At 46.4% G+C, this 24973-nt stretch overlaps 1 protein-coding gene across 2 annotated transcripts in view; it reads left to right on the top strand.

The window, feature by feature from the left end:
• DMXL1 (Dmx like 1) overlaps positions 1-24973 on the top strand; it is a 1868248-nt gene that overhangs the window by 1065516 nt on the left and 777759 nt on the right. For both annotated transcript variants that reach the window (XM_069625559.1, XM_069625560.1), the window contains exon 25: positions 18973-19164. In XM_069625559.1, the coding sequence (XP_069481660.1) occupies positions 18973-19164 (192 nt within the window). The remainder of the gene's footprint in view (positions 1-18972; positions 19165-24973) is intronic.

Here is a 24973-nt window from a genome sequence, read left to right on the forward strand (position 1 = left end):
CACAAGCCGGACAGACCCCGTTACCCGCATCTGGGGGAAATCTTCCTTCTACATCCTCTATGAATCCAGTGCAGATCAACCTACCTGGGAATGTACCTCTGGCTCCGCCCGAACGATTTTCTGGTGACCCAAAGAGGTTTGCAGTATTTATCAATCAGTGCCGGTTGCATTTCTTATGCCGGCCAGCAGCCTTTCCAACTGATCAAGCTAAAGTAGCTTTCGTGCTTTCGTACCTTAGTGGCAATGCGGCAGACTGGTCGATCCCTCTAGTAAATCAAGATGATCCGGTCCTCCATGATTTTCAAGCTTTTCAGCTCAGTACGGAAAAACTGTTCGCAAGACATTCACAGGGGCAGGCCTTGGACAATGAACTTCTTTCGTTGCGACAAGGTAATCAGGACCTTTTGGCTTATATTGCGTCTTTCAACAGACTGATAGTGGAAACTCAATGGCCTGAGGATAAAAGGATTACGCTGTTTTATAGAGGTCTACGTGGAGAGCTCAAAGATGTGTTAGCCCAAGTAGTGAATCCCCCACAAGATTGTTCGGACTATATAGACTTAGTCGTTCAAATAGATCACAGACTGCAGAACAGGAAGGCCGATCGTTCCAAGTTTGATGCTCGAGTATTTTCCAAACCGCCAACTCCTTCCAAAGGAGTAGACTCCGGGGAACCCATGCAAATAGGGGGCCTGAAAGGTCCTCTAACACAAAAGGAGCGGGAAAGGAGAAAACAGTTGCAATTATGCCTCTATTGCAGAAACTCAGGGCACTTTCTTCGAGACTGTCCGGTGAAACCTGCCAAGAAGGCAGTAGGAGCTGCAGTTACCAAAGTTACAAACTCTGAGCAGGGAAACGACCTCGCCCGACAAGAATAGAGGTCCTCTTGCCGAGCGTGAAAACCAGTTCCGTGACCTCGCATTTCGTGATACCTATGGTCCTCATTAGCCCTGATAATCCGGATCGATTACATGCAATTGAAGCTTACGTCGACAGCGGTGCCATCGGCAATTATGTGGATCATGAAATGGTTTTGAGGATGAATCTAACTCTTTGTCCCAAGGCTGCAAAGGATGTCATTACTACGGTGGATGGAACGGAGATAGCCTCCGGACCAGTAACGCATACCACTCAAGAAGTGACGCTAGTAAGTCAAGATGGACACCATGAGAAGATCGTGTTCGATGTGATCAAGGCTCCTCAGTTTCAGATTATTCTAGGAATACCTTGGTTAGAGAAACACAATCCTCTGATCGATTGGCGAGCAAGAACGGTCCAGTTTCCAGAATGTGTCTCTACTTGTCACCCTACACCTGGTGTTGCACTGGCAGCAATTTCTTCAGAGACTCCCCAGTTACCTCCCGAATACCTAGAATACCAAGATGTTTTCCGGAAGGATCAGGCGAACTCTCTACCTCCTCATAGGTCTTATGACTGCCAGATAGACCTGATACCTGGATCTACTCCTCCTTGTAGTAGAATTTATGCCCTCACCGAGCCTGAGAACCTTCACCTTCGACAATACCTGGATCAATACCTGGCAAATGGGTTTATTCGTCCTTCCAAGTCCCCTGCTTCTTCAGCTTTGTTCTTCGTTCCAAAAAAGGAAGGAGACCTTAGAACTTGTATAGATTATCGCTCCCTGAACCAGATCACCGTCAAGAATAGATATCCGTTACCTTTGATCCCTGAACTCCTGGACCAGGTCAGAAAAGCATGCATATATACAAAGCTGGATCTTAGAGGAGCCTACCACTTGGTACGAGTAAAAGAGGGCGATGAATGGAAGACGGCCTTCCGCACCAAATATGGGCTATTTGAATGTCAGGTCATGCCCTTCGGACTTTGCAATGCCCCGGCCGCCTTTCAATATTTTATGAACGATGTCCTCAGAGAGCTCATAGACGTGTGTGTTGTTGTTTACATTGACGACATCCTCGTTTATTCTTCATCGGAATCTGAACATCGGAAACATGTGAAAATGGTCCTCGAAAGATTGCGTCAACACAAACTTTTCGCTAAATTGGAAAAATGTGTTTTCAACGTGACTGAAGTTGAATTCTTGGGATTCATATTATCACCTAGCGGAGTGCGTATGGATTCAAAGAAGGTCGATGCAGTTCTCAAATGGCCATCACCATCCTCCGTAAAAGGTGTGCAAAGCATGTTAGGCTTCGCTAACTTTTACCGCAGGTTTATCCCCGAATTTTCTCGAATAGTCCAGCCCATCACTGCCTTGTTAAAGAAAAACAAACGTTTTGAATGGTCTACCGAGGCGGAACAAGCTTTCCAGGATTTGAAGACTAAATTTATCTCTGCACCAATCTTAAAACACCCTCGCCCCGAACTCCCCTACATCGTGGAAACTGATGCTTCAAGCCTTGCCATGGGGGCAGTTCTATCACAAAAGGACCCGGTAACCAATCAGTTGCATCCCGTGGCATTTTGGTCCCGCAAATTCTCGCCTCCTGAAATCAATTACACTATTACTGACAAGGAACTTCTGGCTATCAAGTCTGCCTTTAAGGCTTGGCGGCATTATCTGCTGGGGGCCCGACACACCGTTACTGTGATTACGGATCACCGAAACCTGCAATATTTGAAAACCGCAAAAGCCCAATCCTCTAGACAACTCCGTTGGGCATTATTCTTTGCCGAGTTTGACTTCATAATTACCCATCGACCTGGTACAAAAAACGGTAAAGCTGATGCCCTTTCTCGGATGGGAGTGGAAGAACACTTGATCAACCCTAAACCTGTACCAATCATTCCCGAAAAAGAATTCTGGGTGTAATCGCCACACAATCCATAGAGGAAGTTAAGGATAAAGCCAGGCAACTTGTAACTCCAGCAGACATACAGAATTGGCATCTGCAGGGAAAGGACTTTGCAGTAAAGGACAACTTATTGTATTTCCAAGAACGATTATACCTGCCCAGCACAGATTTACAGAAAAAAGTAATCTCTTGTTATCACGATTCTTTAATGGAAGGACATCCCGGTATGGCCAAGACCTCAGAAAAGATCAAGCGCTACTTCTGGTGGCCGTCTTGGAAAAAAGATATCAGAGACTTTATAATGTCCTGTGGAGTATGCGCCCAAAACAAGAGTCAAAAGGAAAGACCAGCAGGCCTCTTACGCCCTATTGACATCCCACCTCACCCTTGGCATACGCTTTCTATGGACTTCATCACCGATCTACCTCCATGCTCTGGATACAATACGATTCTAGTAATCGTGGACTTATTCTCCAAGATGGCGCATTTCATTCCGCTCAAAGGCTTGCCAACAGCAGCAACTCTGGCCCGAGAATTTCTCGAAAACATCGTCCGACTGCACGGTTTTCCTTCGGTTCTAATTTCGGATCGAGGTAGTCAATTTATTTCTCATTTTTGGCGAAGTTGCTGTCGGTCGGCTCAAATTGATGTGAGACTATCGACCAGTCACCACCCTCAGACCGACGGACAAACCGAGAGGACCAATCAAACTCTGGAACAGTATTTACGCTGCATGCTGCAACAAACTGAAAAAACTTGGAAAGACATCCTTTGGATAGCCGAATATGCCTACAATAACTCTGTCCATTCCAGATCTTGAAACACCAGCAGTAGACTACCTGCATTCTACAATCACCCAAGTCTTTAAGGAAGCTGTTTCTCACCTTCAAAGGGCTAAAGAACAAAACAAGAAAGGAGCAGATCAACATCGGAAGGAAGCCCCTCAATATCAAGTAGGGGATCAAGTCTGGTTATCCACCAAATATCCACCTCTAAAAGGGCCACGCACATTCAACCCAAGATACCTTGGTCCCTATTCCATCACTACCATAGTAAACCCAGTAGCGGTCAAGTTGGACTTGCCCCCGCACATGAAGATACATCCGGTCTTCCACGTCTCTCTATTAAAACCCGTGCAACCTCAAACCCGACTAACTAAATCTCCAAAACCCATCCTAGTTGATGGAGAACTCGAGTTTGAAGTCAAAAGCATTCTGGCCTCCAAGATCTCCAAATCTAAACTATTTTACCTAATTGACTGGAAAGGCTACGGCCCCCAATAGAGATCCTGGGAACCTGCTGAATATGTCCACGCTCCTCGCCTAATCAAAAGATTTCATCGAACATTTCCTGACAAGCCAAAACCCCCGGAGAAGCCCAGTTTGGGAGGGGCCTTGAGGGGGGGTACTGTCATGATCTCTGCTTCCAAAAGGTCAGGGTTTTCCCAACTCCCTTGGAAGCAGATCCATAACCCAGGTTCCGAGTGCCAACCAGTCCCAATTGGGACCTTTTGGACTCAGTCCTGGCGCCAGTGGCACCAGGCTCATAAATATGCCCAGTCCCAGCGCTGGAAGCGCCGGGCTCATAATGCTTGGGTGGACTTACCTTCAGCAGACCATGCTGCTTACTTGCCTGCCAGTTGAGCCTCTGATCCTCTTCTGTTTGGAACTACTTTTCCTGTTGGGTGGGGCAGGAGCCACTCCCTAGGTTCAGAACACTGGAACTCTTCTGGAAAGCAGGAACTCTTTTCTTACCTAGGCGTGGCTGTGGAAGGAGACATCTAAGCACTACAGGAGGCTATTTAAACCACACCCGATGGATGAATCTTGCTTTGCGTTATTCTGCATCCTCTGCAGCAGAACGCTCATCGTGTCTTCTGCATCTGATCCTGGGCCTAAGGAAAAAGGCTTACCATCCTGAATCCAGTCTTCAGCAACACCTATAAAGACAAGAAAGAACAGGTTAGCATTACGGTCTTCAGTGACAGCGCTTCACTTACCTGGTCCATCGGCTGTCACCAACGCCTCGCGCTGCATTCCGGCATCTCAAAGACAAAGGCTTACCTACTCTTCGTGCACTCCGGAGGTCTTCGCACTGCATTCCGGCATCTGAAAGACAAAAGCTTACCAACTCTTCGCACGCTCCGGAGGCCTTCGGCGCTGCATCCCGCATCTGAAAGACAAAACAAGGTGCGTTTAAAGACATTGGGGAACTTTAATACTCACGTGCCATTACTCCTTTCCACATCTAACCCAGTGGGTATTCCGGCACCCTGCAGCCGCTCCGAACTTGTACCTGCAAAATAAAAAGACAGTTAGAGCGCATCGTGAAGCAGGCAACAAGCGCTTACTTACGTGCTTCCAGGCGCTTCTATTCATCACACTGGCTCCATCTTCAACTCACTTCAGCCCGTCATCCGCCATCGCCGGAACCCGGCAAAACAAGAGACATCATTACTAAAGACTTTTAAAGACATTAGAATTACTCGAAACTTACCGTTTGTGCAGTAAACGACGGACAGCAGTCCTCTGAAGTCAAGAGGCCTGCTCCCCTTATCCAGTGAAGAAACTGGTTACAGCACCCTGCCCCGAGGCAGATGGAGAGCACGGCGTTCACTTACCTAAGGTGAGAGCGTTAACCTTTGGGGTTCTACAGGAGAAGAGAAAGGGAAGAAGAGAGAGACATTCAATAACCCAGTTCATTAATCCCATATTTTCTATCTGCAGACATCTTACCCTTCGAGTCAGACATACAGTGCACAGAGGTCCAGCCCAAAGAGCCAGCCGTGTGTTACACATCACCTTTGAAGATACGGTATACGCCCAGTCAAGACCGGCGCCTCTACGGGAATCAGGTGAGCGTTACAACGTGGTATATATATGACATATCGTCCGAATCTGACAATCGAGCACCGAGCAACACGGATCGATGGCCGAGTCGAGGTCCAGTACGCCCCCTGTCGAAAAAGTTTCTAAGTAGCAGAGCTGATGAGGATATCTATCAGATGAGGATTCTGTGGGAGAAGAATCCATAGAAAGAATATTACTGTAAGTCATTTCTCCTTTCCTTGGTGCAAGAGAGAGTGAATGGAGAACGGAAATGTCCTGTCCGGATAGTGAACCCGGCTAACGGCGATTTTGGGACTCTAACCCATGAGAGGACATAAAAAGCCCTGGCAGGAAAAGTAACAAGGCAGTGTGCGAATCTTGGACTTGCACCAAGGTGTGATACCCTGGCAGGAAGAGTAAAACAGGGACAAGAAAAGACTTAAGACGGATAAAACACCTACTTGAATTGTAAACTGTGTATGCTTAAGATCAAGCGAAGACCTGTAGCTCTTGACAGTAGAAGCTATTGAAAGTGTAATTCAAGGGAAGGGAAAGCCCCCCTGAAGTTGGGGGAAGCCCTTATGTTGGAAAGTTAGGAAGTCCTAGCAGGAGAGCATACCAGGTGAAGAGAGGAAGTAAGTTGTGGACTGTGTAAGAACAGAGGAAGACCCATACCCCTTTTAAACAGAATCTGTTGGGACTATACTTCATTGGAAGGGAAAGGTCCCTGAAGTTAAGTTATCTCTATATTGTTATTTTGGTATAGTGGAAAAGACAAAGGAAGACGCATACCCCTTGGAAGTGAAATTAAGAGAAAAAGGATTCATAAATGGGCAATTGCACCAACATTAGATTTCTTTGTTAAAAAAGAGCCCCTACTCTACCGGTTCCCCTGAGCGACCAAAAGAGGCACGTTTTGCAACCAATTTCTCCACTCCGGAGGAATGGGAGAACTTCTGCCTGAAAATGCCACATCTTCGACCAGGTGCCGACGGCCCTGGCCTTCGTGCCTGTGGCGCAGGCAATGGCGTTGTCTGCTTCGGCTATGGTGCTGCAGGGGCCCACGCTTCTGTTGCACCCCGCAGGGCAACAGCCACACAGCTACAGGCTCTTGCCTGGCCCAAAAGGAAGCCGTGGTAGCTCTGTGCGTTAGGGTGTTGCAGCCTCTGCACCACCATCGGCCTCGGCGCCGACCTGTGCCACATGGTTTAGGGTGAAAGGATCGAATACAAAGGGTCAAAATGCAATTGTTTCGAATCAAAAGGACCGAAATAAAAAAAAATCGAATGCACATTTTTTTTTTTTTTTTGCAGGAGGGGGGGGGGGGGGGTTTGGGAGTGGGGGTGACCCCCCACCAAACCCCTGTTTTTTGGCCAAAAACCACAAATTCAACCTATATCAAGGCCCCAAAAAAATAATTAAAAAAAAAGGCATTCGATCATTTTTTTTCCGGTCCTTTTGAGTCAAATGTATTGTATTCGACCCTTTTGAATTCGACCCTTTGACTGGACACTGTGCCATACACACTGTGGTTCTGCTGGAACATGCCCCACTCCCTATGGATTCTTTTATGCCCAAGATGTACGACTTCTATGACGATGAGGGTGACCTGATCCCTTTTGGGATGTAACCTCTGGGCTCCAGGGAAATGAGGGATTTCCCAATGGAATTTTATGGGGAAGGTGAGAATGCGCTGGCACTGGCTGCGGACCTACAAGGAGCCAGCCTCCACGACACAGCCCGGAGATGGAGATCTTGCCAGCTCCCATCCCAGGAAAGCCCCAAACTGCATTCCAGTACTTTAAGATGGTCTGCTCCATCCAGATTCAGGGTACAATATGATCGCTCCTCCCATGCTTCCCCAGAGAACTTGGTGGTCCTGGCCACTACCACTAGCTTAAAAACAACTACCTTTGCGTCCCTTCCAACAGGCGGGGAGAGTAAGAGGTTGAACACATGGGGCAAGAAGGTGTTTGCATCAAGCAGTCTGGCAATGCGGGTTGTGAATGCCTCATGCGTCATGTTTTCCTTCGGATAGCGGTGGCCAAAGCAGCCAAACACATCCCCGAAGGGCATATGAGGAACAGATTCCAGGCCCTGTTCTCTGATGGCAGGGAGATGGCACACAAAATGCTGCAATCAGGGCTGAGCACAGCAAACTGTTTGTGTAGGGCCATGGCCACCAGCATGGTTGTCGGGTGCCACTCCTGGTTAGGATTCCTGGATTTGCAGCAGATGTACAAACCAGATTGTTGGACGTGCCATTTGATGGCAACAACCTTTTTGGAGCGAAGACTGATGACGCCCTCTAGAAGGTTGTCGTCAAAGGCGACTGCTTAGTCTTTAGGGCGTGCCGTGCAACTGCCCTGCACACAACCGTCATCCCGGGGCAGGGGTGTTCACCCCTTCACAAACTATGCCCCAAGATGCCTTTTGTCAATCTGCCCTGGTAAGAGGCAGATGCTTCCTTGAGAGGATGGGGTGCGTAGAGCGGTGGCATAGCTGTGGCCTCTGTCGCCACTGCACTTTAAGGCACCAAACCTCAGTGACGTTTTGGACTATGCCTCTCGCGTGCGTAGGTGACGGGTCTTTCCTTGTTCAGCACAGAATGGTCAGAGACCACGTTGGACACTTGGGCCTTGCAGGTCATCTGTCATGGTTATTGCCTACGGTTTCTCCAGTGACTCCTGGACCATGGTTGCCTGGTAACTCCCTTGTCTCTGGACCCCATCTTCCTGGAGGTCTGTCAGCTTCTAGCAAAGATGGCAATCAAACTGGTTCTGCGTTCAGTTCGAGGAGGGTGGTGACACTTCACCTAGTTTCTGGTGTCAAAGGAGGACTGAGGCATGCGCCGTATTCTGGATCTGTGGCTGCTTAACTTGTTTTTATGCAAGGAAAAGCTCAAGATGGTCACTCTAGCCCAGATCCTGCATGCCAGCGATCTGCATGATTGGTTGGTTTCCCTGGATCTTCAGGATACCTACTTCCATGTGTCGATTCATCTAAAGCACAGGAAGTACCTGAGGTTCGTGTTGAGCCACAGCATTACCAGTTCAAGGTCCTGTCGTTGGCTTTTTCATCAGCGCCAAGAGTTTTCACCAAGCTGCTGGCTTTAGTAGCGGCTAGCCCTTAGGAGGGGAGGGCATCCATGTCTTTCCTTAACTGGACAACTGGCTCATCCGAGCTCGCTACCCAGAGCATCTACCCCGCACATGAACTTGCACAGTTTGGGATTTTCTATGAACTTCAAAAAGTCTCACATTCTGCCCTCTGTGGCAAACCAGCAGGAGGAGTCAGATTACATATTGACATGTTCATGGGTGTTTATTTAAAATAAAAGGAAAAACACCAATCTATCGGAGGTTGCCTGCCTAACAAACTAACTATTGATGCCCCTCAAATGTCCCAAAAGAAATAGACCGTAGTACATATTCTATTCAGCAAACTGGCCCTACCACTTAAGAAAACTTGAAAGAAAGAGGCCGGAACACTTGGTTTCCTTTTTCAAGAAGAAGGTTTTAAAAGTTTGTCAAAGTTCAGCAATTTCTTACAGTACTGGCCTCATCCTCTTTGCAAGTTCTGTATGCCATGTTTTGAAGTCTTTATATATACTTCATACGGTTTCCTTTTTCCCCAGGAAAGACAAGGGGCCTTATTACAAGTGTGCGATCTGGAAATAAGGGTGCCGGTAGCAACGTACTGGCAACCTTTCTGCACCGCCACACTGCAAGTCTTTGACCTGACAGGGTTTGACCTGCAGGTGCAACAGTCCCATTAGGCAGACTTGTCACGGAAGCACCTTCACCGTTAGCAACAGTGCCAGTCTTCTGTGTCCTATGGTACTCCGTGGGACTTACACTTCCCCCGTCTGATATCCCGGCCGGCCGGGGCTTGTAATGTCCCAGTGGCACCGGGATATCAGGCGGCGGGAAAACGATGTTGGGAGTACCTCCGAACTCGTAATGAGGTCCAAGGTTTCCTTAACAGAACTTCACTATTTCCCACTTGGTGTTCGACAGTGTCCTTGTCTTGTTGTCAAATACTTGGTCACTCCAGGTTCTCTCTCCCAGTTCTGTTCACTAGGTTTCTTGTTTTCAAGATTCCCCTAAATCCTCTGGGCCTCTGTCAGACTTGCTTTAGCAGAGCCTCGGTATGGTGCCTGCCCGTTCGGGTTTTCCGGGCTCCCGGAACCTTAGTGTCTTCTCCAGCCTTGAGTGTCACTCTGGCACTCTGATAGGCTTGCTTTGTCTCTATTCGGGTTTATCCGATGCCCGTAACCCTTGTGGCCATCCCAGCCTCGGATATCAAAGTCTCTGTTCACCATGCTCGACAGTGTTACTTTTTCATGAACGTTCTTGTCCCTTCCGCTGCTTGGCTTGACAGCTATTACACTTCTCGTGCGGAGCTCAGGGATTTCGTCTCTCTGCTGCAATCAGGTCTCAACGTCAGTTAATGGGCCCTAAGCCCACCACAGGTTCCATCTGTTTACGCCACGAGGTGAGTCAATTGCTTTACTATCCCGTCTCCTCCTTGATGAAGGCTTCTTTACCTGTCAGGACGCCAGCCTTCCGGTGTCTTGTGAGGGTTTCATTTGCATGCCGCGCTACTACTGGCTCTGTGATCTAGCGTGGCTCCATCCCTCCAAGACGTGTTCCCTTCAGAGACTCGCCTCTGTGTTGCATTTTCTCCTCCTTCAAGGTTCCTCGTCTTCATGTACGTCATCACAAACAAAAGTGGTGTGTCATTCTTCTTTGACTGTGGCGTTCAGGCAGGATCCAGCATTACCTGAAGCCAAAGAGATTGAAGACATGTCAGTATTTAATTGATTCAAAACAAAAGTAGCAACCGTCTTTTCGATTCCCATGTAGGGAGACAATTTATTCTGGGCCGAGATTTCCTTACCGGTATGGGAGTTCTTGTCCCGGGCTTACCTCCATAGCCTCAAAGGGGGTGGCTCACCTCTGACGAGAAGGGACGAAGAGTCGATATTCGTCACATGTCCCAGTCTTCTGGGCAGTTTTATACACTCGCCTGGGCAGGGCTTTCCCGTCTGAGGATCAAGTGGCAAACATGTTTCGGTTGGTCAATGTCCTCCAATCACAGGAACAAGTCAGTGCCTCTATCCTTGTGGTGCTGGAGGTGGCGAAGATGCGTATGAGAGCGCTTCAGTGGTTTCTCTGTTGCCAAAAGCCACAGTTCCAGGGCCGCATGTCAGACCTTCTACAGCTCTCGTATCAGGTGGGCCAAGATCTTGCATGGTGTGTCATGCACGATAACTTGCTGAGAGGCATGTTGTTTCATCAACCTTGGCACGAGGTAACGGTGGTCACAGACTCATCTCAAACTGTCTGTGGTAGATCACCTGTCAGACTTGACAGTGAGCAGACTGTGGTCTCCCGTGGTGCCTCAGGAACTTGGAGTTGAGGGTGATCAGGCTGGCTTTCCACCCCTCTGTAAAATGCAATACTGTGCTTATTCTGACAGACAACACAGTGGCCATACACTGCTTCAAACAATAAGGTGGCATGGGGTCCATGCCTCTGTGCAGGGAAGTAAATAGACTGTGGTTCTGGGCTCTGGAGAATAGTGTCTATATGACTAGCTCATCTGGCCAGATGAAAGAATGTCACAGCGGAATGTGCAGCACCCATATGTTTTTGGGCTTGTTTATAGGTGCTATATAACTTAAATAAATAATGCCTTGAGCGGACTTCAGCCTCCCACGAGTGGGAGCTCGGTCAGGAAGTACTGGAAGAGATCTTCTCCTTTTGGGGAACACCTCAAGTGGACCTCTTTGCTTCCAGTGCCAACAGGAAGTGTGAGTTGTTCTGCTTGGGCGAATTTCATTGTCAGGGAGCTTTGGGGAACGTACTGACGGTCGAATCAACTTTCGACCTCCTTTATGTGTTCCCACCGATCCCTCTCATTCCACTTGTTCTTGGGAGATTGCACCTGTTCGGAACCCTGATGATCTCAATCGCACCAGACTGGGCCCGGAGAACGTTGTATCCACAGTTGCCTGACATGTCCATCTGCCTTTGCTGGCGCATTCTGGGGTGAGTGGATTTGCTCTCCCAGTTGGAGCAGCGGGTCTTGCCTCTGAACCTCAGCAGCCTGAACCGCCATGCTTGGCTACTGAGAGAGTGAGATACTCGCACAACATCCTTGATGTGCTCCTTTCCACTTGGAGGCCTGCTGCGAAATTCATTTATTCCTACAGATGGCATACATTTTCAACTTGGTGCCGGGAGAGGAATCTTTTATTTATTTAATTGTTTTTTTTTATAACATGCCTAATTCCAGACCAGAGTTTGGTTTCTAAGCGCGGATCTGGGATGGGAAAGTGCCTCAATATCCCTAATCATTTTCCTACCTCAGCCAAAATGAAGGATATGTCCTGTGTCAAGTTGTCCGAAGCAAAAATGTGCAGTGTCTGAAATCCTATCCTAGCCCTCTGTCTAAAAAGTAACTCGGAAATTGTCTTCGACTCTCGAAGTGGATACATGCTCAAGTTCAGCAAAAAAGTATAAATCCAACAAAAAGGCTCCAACAGGGTAATGTTCATTTATATGGAATGACTCCCTTCCCAAGGTTCTTCTTCACCAAAACAAAAGTTCAAAAGAATAACCGAACTGTTTATCCACTCCTGGGGAAACAACCCTACAAGACCCCCTGCCCACCCAAGTCCTTTCCACACTTTATGCAACTTACAATCCTAGGGGCATGGATTTTCCTTGGGATTCTCTTTTAAACGTACCATATTTTGAATGTGGGGTTCAGACTAGCAGAGTACCTGGTGTACTCTCCTGCCAGGTTCTCTTTCACCTTTAATGTAACTCTCAATCCTAAGGGCATGAATCTTCCTTGGGATTCTCTTTTGTAGTTCACTCCACAGACTTGATTTCACTTGGACTTGCTTGGTATACTCTCAGGACTTTGTTGCAATTTATCAAATGTATGCTCCCCCTGTTTGGTTTTGCCTTGGGAGGAATGATTCTAGTCTCCTGTTTCACTTCCGTTTTACAGCTCCTTGTTCACTTGCCTAGTTCTCTCTTATTCGCTCTTTCTTTCAGCCGTCCCTTTGTCTTTCCACAGCAGCGTCCGTGCCCTTCATAGAACTTGGTTTGTATTTGGCTTTTCTTCGCCTTCTAACAAGCAGGTCCTTGACCATCATTCGTCACTGTTCGTTCGTTCAATCTGGACATTCATCCCTGTGCGCTACGGTTCCCCACTTGCTCTCTATGGGCTCACTGTGCGGCGCAGGTGCTCCACACATCTCTCCTTCCTTCTCCTCTTGTCAACTTGGCGGGGGTGTGCAGTGACCCGATTGGCTTTTGCACTGCCTCTTTCTGCTTTCGGGTGCTTCATTTGCCTGCAGGCATTCAACACTGCACTCTCGTCGGCGTGCTCACTGTACTTGGTCCTGGTGACAGCCTGTGTGCTGCGTTCCCTGGTTTGCCTGACTCCGGGATTCTGACCGGTGTCAGAATACAGTTGCGAGGTTCCGTCCCTGATGGCCTTGCTGCTGTCTTTGTCTCCTCTTTCCGTGTTCTGCTTGGAATCAGCATGACATTGCAGAGTGTCTCTTATTCTCTCTCAGCTGTGTCCATTTTAAAATTCCTGGCGCTGTTCAATAGTTTCTAAACACTAGACTGCTGCATTGGCTTGCTGCCTCTGGCTCTCCTCACAATTCATCCCTCCTCCTCATCTCAGTATTCTCAAAGGATGGATATTGAAATACATTGTCGGCAGACTTGGTAAAGTATTCAAGGGGATCACTACAATGTGCCATCGTGGCATGAGGAATGGAGGGGGTATCCCTAAAAGTGAAAGGGGGCTACCATGTCTACTGATGCCTGTCCTCCCCCTTGAAGGTTGCCTCCCCTCATGTGATCCTCCCTCGTATAGCCACCCCCAGAGTCAGGATCAGGAAGCGGTTGCCATCCCCATGCCACGCGAGGAGAGGCTAACTCCAGGAGAGAAGTTATGACATCAGATTCATCGCAATTAACTCGCTGCTATTTCAGTGTTCAAAAGGTCCCCAGAACTTGGCTTGTTTTTCGCAATCCCGACTGTTATGCAGTTCTTGTGGAGGTTGTGCAACCAGTTTCCTCCCTGCCGGTTTGTGATTATGGTGTGGGTTTTGAATTTGGGGTTAAAATTTCTCATGACCAATCCGTTTGTGAGCCTTCATTTATGTCCTATTAGATTGCGCACCCTTACAGTGGTTTTCCAGGTTGCCATTGTTTCTGCGAGACAGGTGAGTGAGCTCCAGGCGTTGTCTGTTTTACCTCTTTGTTTTTTCCATTGAGAAGGTGACTCCTTTCTACCGAATGTGGTCTCGGATTTCCATCTCTCTCCGAAGATCAATCTTCCTGTGTTTTTTCCTCCGTCTCACCTTTCCAAGGCAGAGGAACGATTCTATCAGCTGGATCTGGTACGAGCCCTGAAGTTCTACATGTCTCGTACTAAAGAGGTTAGGAATAATTACCAGCTTTTTGTTGGTTATGCTAGTCCTCGTGCTGTCAGGGGTGTCACCAAACAGACCTTATCCAGGTGGATCATTCTCTGCATCTCAGAATGCTCCAATATGAATGGGAAGGATGTGCATGGGGGTCTTAGAGTTCACTCTACCAGGGGAGTGGCTTCCACCTTTGCCCTGCAGAGGGAAGTCCCAGTTCTGGACATTTGCCAGGCGTTAACATGTGCATCTTTGCTAAGCATTATTGCTTTGATTCCTTTGCAGGTCAGGATGCCCGATTTGGTGGGGCAGTCCTCCAGAGTTTTCTCGTTTAGGTGGTGTTCTTGCTTCCTCCCTCCTCCAGATTTACGTACTGCTTTGGGGGAATATCATAGATGAGGAATCCATGGGAGGAAAGAATCCATTAGAAGAACAAATTACTTGGCTCTCTGTAATGTTTTTTCTGATGTTCCTCCCATGGATTTCTTACCGCCCTCCCTACCTGCCCCTCTTGCGGGAAGCTAGTACCCCATTGATTCTACGGTCCCTCAGCTTCGGAGTTCTAGGGAAAAAGGGTTGAACTAAAGTAATGGGCCACTGCACCGCTATATATACTGGCCCTGACGTCCTATACAGTGCAAGGTTTGTAGAGGTGTTGGACGGTGCTGACATGGAGTCGTGCTGCACCCTCTAGCGGCAGAAAGGTTTCTGTAGAACAGATGCACTGGGATAGGGATATGATAGATGAAGAATCCGTGGGTGGAACATGTTAGGCAGAAACCTGTGCAGTTCCCTCTGGGAACACTGCGAACGATTTAGGACTACAGGTGTTTGGCAGTAAACCCACTTGGTAGCGGTGTGTACCACACCGATTCACTTGGTAGCTGTGGCTGAGCAGTCAGACTTCCCTCAAGAAGAGTTAGGCAGTATACAGAGTATTCACAATAGGCCAAGAGAACACAATAGAACAAGTAAACACTGACCAGGGCTTGGTGTAAAAGAGATATAATTATTTATTTAAAACCACAACTAGAAAAACACACAGGCACTTATAGTAAGAAATTCAAAAACACGGTCACTAAAAGATATACACTCCCTTAAAAGAATATTAGACAAGTCTTAATTAAAGCCCCACTTATTTTCAGACAGCGGTGAGCGCTTAACGCAGATGGCACTCTAATAATTCGTTTTAAAAGGGAGAGAAAAGCAGAGAATAAATTGAAACAGATCCCAACACTTTTTCACAAACACAACAAGGGAGGAAGGCAAAGTAACACTAGGAATTCAGAGTCAGTAGGCCGGATCCGCTCAAGAGGATCCAAACGAAATGTGTCCAAGGTCACATGGTTGCAGTGCACAAAAGTCTTGTAACGGTTCAAAAAGGAGTTGGATCAAAGAGAGGGACCAGTTAGAGGGTCAAGACGGCCAGCCCAGTCCAGAAGGTTAAGGGGTTATTATTACCTTGTAGCAATCTTTAGAAAGGGAGGCCTGGCGGACACGGTACCTTAAAGTGGTGAGAACACTCCAGTGGGGGCATTTGTTCCTGGCAGCGGATGCAAGTCGGTGCTTCGTCCGGGGGAAGAGAAGATCTCGTCGGGGAGGAAGACAGGAGTCCGTTGCACTGCCAAGGAAGAAACTAGCCGCAGAGTTTCTCAGGTACAAGGAGCGGTCCGTTGATTCGCGGTTCAGTGGTGAGTGGCTATCCGGCCGCCGGGTTTGCTTGGCACGGGCAGTTCGACCACAAAGTCTGGGGTGCGAAGAAAGAAGGTAAACTGGTTGTGCCCACCAGTCAGGGGAAGAAGCCTCTCCAGTCGGGAGATCTTCTCTGTCGTCGGGAAGTGGTGAGTCGGTTCTGCAGGGCTCCACCGGTAGTGTCATCGTGGTAGGTCGGCTCAGCTTTTCCCCCGTCGGATTCTCAGGTCCTGTGGCAACTTCTGAAGTTCCAGTCCCCAAAGCCCTGCTTTTATGCAGCATACCCCAATTCACTCAGCCTAGATGTCAATCAAACATGCTAAGTGGTGAGCCGGCCGGCTCACCACTTGGGTCAATCACACAAGAGTGCGACTTGAGTTACCAAGGTAACTCAGTCCAGGGTGCCTAAACCCCCTCCCACATCCCCTGTGGTACCCAGACAGAGTGGCACCACTTTTGGAGGCTTCTGTGGAGAAGTTCGCCAAAAGGTGGAACAAAGGGCTCGACTTGGGTTGGAGTCACAGAAGAGAACACAAACTCCATTTTAGAATTGAGTCTTGGCAAAAAATACCAACCGGCGAATTAATATTAAATAAATAAACCGGCGGTATGTTCGAGGCTATGAGAATTAAATTATTAAAGTTGGTAGCCTCGAACAATGGGAAAATCCCATAGGGAAATATTCGCGGTCGAATATAAAAAGTAGTTTCCACTGCCACCAGCCAAAACTCGATCAGGGGGGACGGAGACGTGCCCCCTCGACTAACAGACCCCAGGGCAATTGAATTGCCCCGACCAGTATGTCCACAATATGATGGTTTGTACTGGTTTCTGTTAATAATTTGGGACCAGTAAAGCCAATGGTGACTTTACATGCCCTGGGAGACAGTAGTCAGTCCCAGGGTATGGAGTCTATGGTGGGGTGTCACTATGACACCCCTGTGTTACGGCACGGAGGGTGCTGTGTAACACACATAGTAAAAACACGAGACCCTATGGAGTAAAGAACCCCATAGCCCATAAAACACATTAACAGTCAAAGGAACACCATAAATCATGTCCAAGAGTGGGAGAAAGAGTCTCACTCTTGGCAGGAGAAAAAAAATAAACTCCAGAAATCCAGCAAAGCTGCTGGGGGACTCACTAGGTTAGGAAATTCAGCCTAAAGAGAGAATTCTCCCTAACAGAACATCGATCAGAAAGAACACTACAGAGAGGTAAGTAATTGGTTCTTCTTTCCGGCAACTATTGTGAAAGGCAGGCACAATATTGCAGTTTGTTCAATGCAAACCAGCGGCAAAGGAATCGCATTTAATAGTCACTTACCCAAGGCTAATAGAGGGTTTCTGTATAAGAAAAACGCACGCTGGGAATGCAGAGGCACACAGAGAGGAGCAGGCATCCTTCGGAGAGATCCAATTGAAAGGCGATGTGAGTATACTCGCAATCCAGGCCAGTTTAGAATGCAAAATGCAAGATGACCCTGATATTTCTTTCAGCCAAAAAGAGAGATCACCTGGCCCGCATTACATGGACCATTCCATTGAATACACAACCCAGCTACAGGCTATTATATTGGAACACACCCAAAGAAAGTAACATACACCCTTCAAAAGAAAATAAGCCCAGTTGGGATTAGTTAGCTCCAGGAAGAAGTGCCAGGGAGACTCCCAAGGTCAAGAGGAAATCCACCCTGGGAAGATTCTCTGAGACACAACGTGAGGTCACTTGAAAGTTGAAGGGCAGTTCTCGGAGGAGTTTGCCAATTTGTAGCAGCTGACCTCGGGAGAGTGGGACCAAGAGGGGTTCACCCCAAAAAACACTTAACGAAGTGCTGCAGCAAGTGAGCCCCGGTGTTGGGTATATTGGGAGATGTGTTGCATAGTATAGACAGAGTGGGACGTGTAGAAGGAGAGTTACTGGGTAGAAATTGTACCAGTTTGGAGATTTCAGCAATCAATACCACCGCCTTGTAGGTAAGATGGACAAAGAATCCAAAGTATTTAAAGAGAGGTGTAGAACCTGGGCGGCAAGAGATTGAAAAAAGACCAGCTTGGTAAGGTAAATAAGAGGTACATAGAAGAGATGTGAAGTTTGAAAGCACTAGAGAGAAGGATAAAGATTGTCTCTGAAGGGGGGCTACCAACTTGTAGAAAGAGCCGTGGGGTACGATAATGAAAAGTACGTTTTCACCAGATAGAGAAAAATAAAGGAGGATAATGCAAGGTTTAAGGAAGACCAGATAGAGAGACAAACTATGGGAAAGACTTGTAACAAAGGAGACGAGCAATAGAAAAGTAGTACTTTGGACAAATAAGACAATTGGTATTGACACAGAAGTGAGGTGAAAACCAAAGAGCACGTGAGGGGATACAGCATTAAGGACCATGAGGTAGGGAAGAGATCAACACAAATATCAAGACCACATTGGTAACTGGGAGAGTAATGAAGCTGGAGGATTCCCGAGATGGCAACATTGGCTCAGGGAGCAGAAAATGGAGGAAGGGTTAGAAGGAAGGAAGGAAGGGTCTGGTGAAAATATCAAGGCACGAAATGGGAAATTAGGTGCAGAGCCGTGTTTCTCTATCAAACCCCAATATGGCCAGCAAGATCTGCCGGCATAGGGGAACCTTGATCGAACAACTGGGAGAGTACTTAGCATGCATATGTTTGGCCGACAAATGAAACACCAGTCTGCTTGAGCGTGTGGGACTGTGGTAGAGGACTCTCCCTTGAACAAGGTTTGAGCCAGAGGTGCAAACCATGCTCTGTACTGCTACAGCAAGAGGGGAGGGGAGCTTGCCCTTAAGACTTAATTGTTTGCACATAGGAAGATTCTTTATTGCATTTTGGGGATTTTTCGGTAACAAACTTTGAAGGCTTAGTGTTGTATTTGTTGAAAACCAAGCATTGCATCAAGCTTTAGGACGAAAGGGAAAGTCCCCATTTTCTTAAAGGCCTAAATAAAAAATGTCTTTTAGTACATCCTAGTGTTTTAACTGGTATAAGAATGGTGTAAACCCAATAAATAGTCCTTTTGTGTAAAATGAGTTGTTGGTTGGTCACATGATAGTAAAAAAGTGTTGTTAGAACTGTCTGTTCTTAGTTTAGTGTCAGTTGAATGCTACATTTCCGTAAATTACAGTTGACTTGCAGAATTCAAATCTTGTGAAATGTATCTCATGTTTTTGTACTATTTCTATTGCATTTTTAGGACAAGTCGATGCAAACACTTGCTTTTGCTCACCCCGAACAAGTTACTGTACCTCTTCTTTTTGCCTGCACCGCCAGTGCCAAAACAGTGGTGGCCAATCCTTTATTGCATCTCAGCAATTTGACACATGATATTTTAAATTCCATAATAAATCTTGATTCACCTCCTCATCCAGAACTGCAGAACAAAAAGGTACAACTATCCAATTTTGTGTTTGCTTTCTCTATTGGTATTCAGAGTTTTGTAGTCAAAGACTTCAACACTTAACGAATATAAAAGTTTGAAGTGGTATATTTTGTTACAAAGTTAAATATAAAGTGAATGTTGGAAATTAGTATTTGGAATTGATTTTTTATATTATCATATTCAGATATATAAATGGGGTAAGAACTGTGTAGAAAAAGCTACATCTCTTATGTTGAAACCATTTGAGGCGTTAAAACTCACTTGATCAATTTCTCTGTTTGCCACAAATGTAGGGTCCCTTGGCTGAGAACCAACCAGGCCAAATCACCTATTCTATGGATTGTATCAACTCACAAGGGCCTTCAGTCGGGTTTTAGCTCCTTGTACCTCAAAGGAGAAATATCCATTTGCATATCGGTCCGGTGAAACCACATTGAACATCCAGCACCTAAACTCCAGACATCTCTTCTCTGAACAAAAGTACAGACAGGAACCACATAAATGCATTTATGAATTTGTGGGTGTACTCAGTGAGGGGTGGCTGAGGTGCAGCCTTTCACTAAGCACTGAGAGCAAGGGGTCCACTTCAGGTTTACCTTTACTAACTTAGATTGAAGCTCCAATATTTGTAACATTTCCCAAAAATGTCAGAGCCGCTCTTCTGAGAATGAACTAGGCTAAATAACCTGTATGGAACAGTTTCGTTTGGCAACCTTCATTGTCTGCAGAGGGGCCCTCAGATTTCTGGCAAACATTCACTATGTTCTCCGTAGTCATTGATGCCTTCTGCAGTTTTTTATACACAGCTAATCATTACTAATATGAATTCAAGAATGTTTGTCATCCTGCTCGCCTGCCTGTCCTGGTTAGGATATGTCTGCACCACCAGGCTGGTCAGGAAGAATTTCTGGAAGATGTGCTGTCACTTTAAAGCTTGGGCTCTGCATGCTACATACACTTGTACCTTGTATGCCAGCTCAGTCCCATTAAATAGTGTGTCCAAACATTATCATCATTTCTACTTGTTCTTCCTGTGCGGCGAGTCAGGTAACCTTTTGTAGCTAGCCATTACCTTCCCTTTTTCTGTCAGCTGTGATGGCTTGTAACCCTGACACCACTATTTTGACCACTGTAATTACTATCTACAAGGTTGAAGGATTCTTCTTTTTCCTCTGTCACCAATCATGCATATTCATTACAAAGTTTGATTCCCTGTCCACTTAGTATTTAATCCATACGAGGTACACTGTCCAACAAGGCTCAAATCCAGACTTGCAAATAGGCTAATTACAAATGGAACATCTACCTGTTTGGTCACTCAATAATGAGGAATGCATGGAGATTGTGATGAATAGTGTGGAAGACCATTCTCTGATACATTTGTGGTTTCTGGATGCACTGATGCCAGTACCAATATCTGCTGCACCCTGTGCGTACTCTGTACCAGCAACTTCCATTCCAGATTCCGTCGCAGTACCTCACCCTGATTTCCAGTGTCAGTACTCCTTCTCCAGATAAGAACTTGGAGGCGGATGCATGTGAGAAAACTTAATCTCCAGATTTTACTAGACTCTGTAACATGCTCCTGGGATAGCCATGTATGCTTTGGATTTGTTACTCTTGGGGAAAAGCAGGGTTGTCTTTCTTTAGTTGCACGGCATCTGCTCTTTTGGTTGAAACCGCATTCTGAGGAAAAACTGTCAAACAAGTTTGGATCTCAAGTACATGTTTCTTTTCATGGCTTCTGATCAACTTTTAGCTGGGTCAACTATGAGTTCAGTGCTGCTCTGGAAAGGGAAGCGTCCTGCTCCTCAGCGATGTTCAGTTCTATTTGTGGCAAGCCAGCGTAAGCACTTCACATTACTAGTCATTATTTAATTTGACATTGCTTTTGTAAGTATTGCCAGGATGGTGCTTCGACTCATAAATCGTATTATTCATTGACTCTTTGGGAAATTCCTTTTACTTCCCAGATGCAAGGTGTAAGCATTCAAATTGATTTGTTCCACCATCTGTTTGAAACATTTTGTTAATCCATATCCCAGAATGGAGTATTTGTTTTCCTTCTCTCTGTCTTTATTGAACACTTTGGTACATCAAGTAAAATTATCAGAATTCTGTTTGTGCTTACAGTCTTTATGATGGAATTTATCAACCTGCAGCGTCCGGCCCAACTCATGTGCCTGTACAATATGAGTCTCTCTTCCACTTGGCCTTAAACTCTGACTTACTATTTTTCCCTTTTGGTTTTGCTCATAGACTCCCAGCATTGCTGGCTTCTCTGCCATCGCATTGCACATTGATCGCCACTCTGGATATCAGCCTGGTCTGTCCAGCTCTTGCAGTACCTCTCATGTCCCTTACTCCTCAGCAATGTGGTCTCCTATATTTTCTACTTAATTCCCCACGCTGCCTCCTAGCCTCAGACCCTTCCAGCTACCTCTGTTTTAAATGGACTGCTTCCTCCCACCGATTCCCTATTATATATATATATATATATATATATATATATATATATATATATATATATATATATATATATATATATTACACAGCCCGCGGTAGCGGCTGTGTAGTTATGGTGAAGTTGCTAAACCCATAAAAAGAGCACTTTTTGGGCAGCGTATAACTTCGCTTCCCCTGGACGAATCCTCACCTCACTCTGAATTTTTTTGCAAAGTTTGGTGAGGTTTGGTCCAAGGGGGGCAATCTTAAAGGGGGGGTCCCAAAATTTCTTTTTTTTTCCATAGACTGAATGGAGAAAAGAAATCTACCGCGCCTACAGCCCAAACCGCTGGACGGATTTTCACCAAATTTTCAGCAGAAGCGGTGGCTTGGTCCTGAAAGCGTGCTTTTGTAAATTGGGTGAAAATCGAGTCGTTTTTTGTTTTTTTAAATGACCAAAAAGTAGGTCTAAAAAAATAAGTGAGATCTATGTGATATCTATGTCCGCTCCGCGGAGACACTTCCCTGTTCTCTCCCCGAACAGGACACTGATTGGATAATCGGCTTATGTTGGGTCCGCGGACACACGACATGCTCTCTGATTGGCTGGGATGAGGCATGAGGTGCGTCAAATTGTTTCGGTGCGCCCGCCATATTGGATGCGCTGACATGCGCTGGAAGTGAGCATAAATCCAATTTTGGGGAGTGCGTTGGTGTGTATGAGTGCTTGGAGAGGGTGGGGGAGTAAGAGATGGGTCCAATGCTGTATTTGTTTAGGTGGGAGAAAGCCGCGATGTGTTCGCGGTCACCGCGTTGTCCGCGGTCATACTAAACACTGGGTGCACTACTGGCTATTTTAGTTTAGTTTGATGTTGGTTTTGGGTCGTTAGAAGAGCATTGGGTGAAGACGGTGTGTATTGAAGAGTTTGTATGTTGGTTCTTACTATTTTTTAAATTGTTAATTGAAGTGCATAGTTTTGGGGTGGATGTATTATGTTTTTGGGTTGTGGTCGTTTGGTAGGTGTTTGTTTCTATGGGTGTGTTATACTGTGGTGGTTGTGGCCAGGGCCTAGAGTCTTGGGTGCATGGCAGTTTCACTAAGCTGCCTTCACAATTTGCTACTTTGTATCTGTCTTTCTTTTAATATTATTTTTGTATGTGAAGTTTTGGGTTACGTGGTAGAGACACATGGTTTCCAAAGTGGTACTCCAGTTTGGGTAGTATGTGTCTAGTAAATTGTTTTTCAAAAGGTCTTGGCTGTTGGGATGAGTTTTGGCTATTGTTTCTATGTCCTCATGATTTGAGAACTTTTTTTCTAGATTTAGCAGGACCAAGACTTAACCATACTATATTGTCAAATTTTCCATACAAGGCAGTACCGGTTAAACGGTTTGCAGCTTCATAGCAGCCACATTCTCTATGAGAGAGCATTTTTATGCCTAAGCTGTACAATTTATGTGATAGTGTTTTGTCAGATGATATGGCATCCCAGAGGTCCTCAAGCTCTGTTTTCTCTGCTTTGGTTAAGTAGGCTGTGACATGTCGTGGAATTGTCTGCAATGTACTGCATGCACATCTATGTTTGCATTCCAAAGGAGGGCAATGATTGCATTGTAATCATTGATGTATTTTGATTCTTCTATTCTTTTTATGCAATATGTGTTCTTGGGTGATTTCTTTGACACTGTCTAACTGAAGACATGAAGTTGTTTACTTGACCTGTTGTTGAAACTGGTCTAGGGAAAACAAAGCAGCATTTGGTGTAGTATTTCCCTTTGTTTTTATATTTGCGGTGACAATATTTTCCACATTTGTGTCTTTGAAATTGTAAAATTTGTGCATGAAGGTCACTATGTGTTCTTTGTGAAGGGATTTCACAAGTGACACATTTTTGGATGAACTGCAAAATAGTGGCATCACTGTCCTGACCAAATTTAGAAGCATCTTTAATCCATAATAACATGTGGATGTGTGGTGCTCCTCTGGCTTGGTATTCTTTTCTCCAAAAGAAGTGTTGCACTTCTCCAAGGGTAGGAACAGTTTTATTACAAATGAAGTGTAGCATAGCAATGAAGTGATGATGGAAATATCTTGATACATTCACAGGATCTAGAGAGCAGAGTTATCCTGGTGTTTTTTTATTTCTGTTTGTTTTGTTTTTGTTTGCTATGCATGTCACGACCCTCGCCCAAAACCCCCTCTGGCAAACCATTGGCCAGGTGGAGTCAGGACTCGGGCCTCTAGAACCTGGCATCCTTTTCCAAAACCCTCTTGGGGCCACTCCTGGCGCCTATGGCGCCAGGCTCATACACCATGAAAAACATGTGCTTGGGGAACTACTTAATGTGTTATCAGCCAACATGGAGGCTTCCACATAGCTTGGTCCCAAAGAACCAAGCTATGCGGTCTAGTGTTTTGGGTGTGGCAGCCTAGGGACTACTTTACCTGGACTATTTTGTAGGGGCTATTTAAACCACACCCGAGCAAGACAACACGCTTTGCGTTACTTTGCAGCTTGCAACGTGACGCTCACCGTGTCCAGCTATTCCGTAGAACCTCGGAGAAGTAGAACCTGCAAGGAGACAAAAGGAACCTCATTAGCAGCAGCATCTTACCTGCAGTCTTCATCTTTAGCCACTCGCAGCTGCTGAGAACAGCTTCCTCGAATCTGCATGCCTCCCGGACAGAACGACCTGAAAGAGGAAGATAGAGGCGACATTAAAGAAAGCAGTACAGACATTTGCAAGTTACAAACTGCTCAAAAGGCCTCTCGGCTGGCACTACTCCGGACATTCTACTCGCGCTGAAGAACACTGTGACCTACAAGGAAGGAAAACACAGTTTAGCAAAGGCAAGACTTCGCAGCGCTGTGCATAGCGCTTAGTTAACGCATCATAGCGCTCTTACTACGCCATCATTTACCAGCGGGGCTCAACCAAGCCAGTTTGCCACGCTGAAGCTACGCATACCTAAGGGAGAAAAAAAGAGACATTTCTAAACAAAGAAAGGCATGCAGGATAGCAACAAAACTAAAGAACAGCAATAAGAGCTACCTGAACAATATCAAACGGGCCGGCGTCAGTAAAGTAACTGCACTGCACACGCCCATGAAAGACAACGCGCCCCTGAAAAGAAGGCAGGACAGAGAGCACGCCTAACTCTGCCACAAGGTGAGGAGAGGGTCCCAGAGGGGCTGAAATCATACGGGGGAGGGAGGATACTTACCCCGGTCGGTCAGCCTTGAACACAGTCCTCCTGTATTTTCGGGCAGAACCTTCCCCGCAGACCACATCAGGGAAAAGCTGGGAAGCATACTGTCATGATTCCTGCCCCTCATGTCCCCAGCCCTCCAAGATGTCAGGCTGGAGCC

The sequence above is a fragment of the Ambystoma mexicanum genome, chromosome 6p (genome assembly GCF_040938575.1).
Source record: "Ambystoma mexicanum isolate Mex_15411 chromosome 6p, UKY_AmexF1_1, whole genome shotgun sequence".
NCBI classification, from domain to species: domain Eukaryota; kingdom Metazoa; phylum Chordata; class Amphibia; order Caudata; family Ambystomatidae; genus Ambystoma; species Ambystoma mexicanum.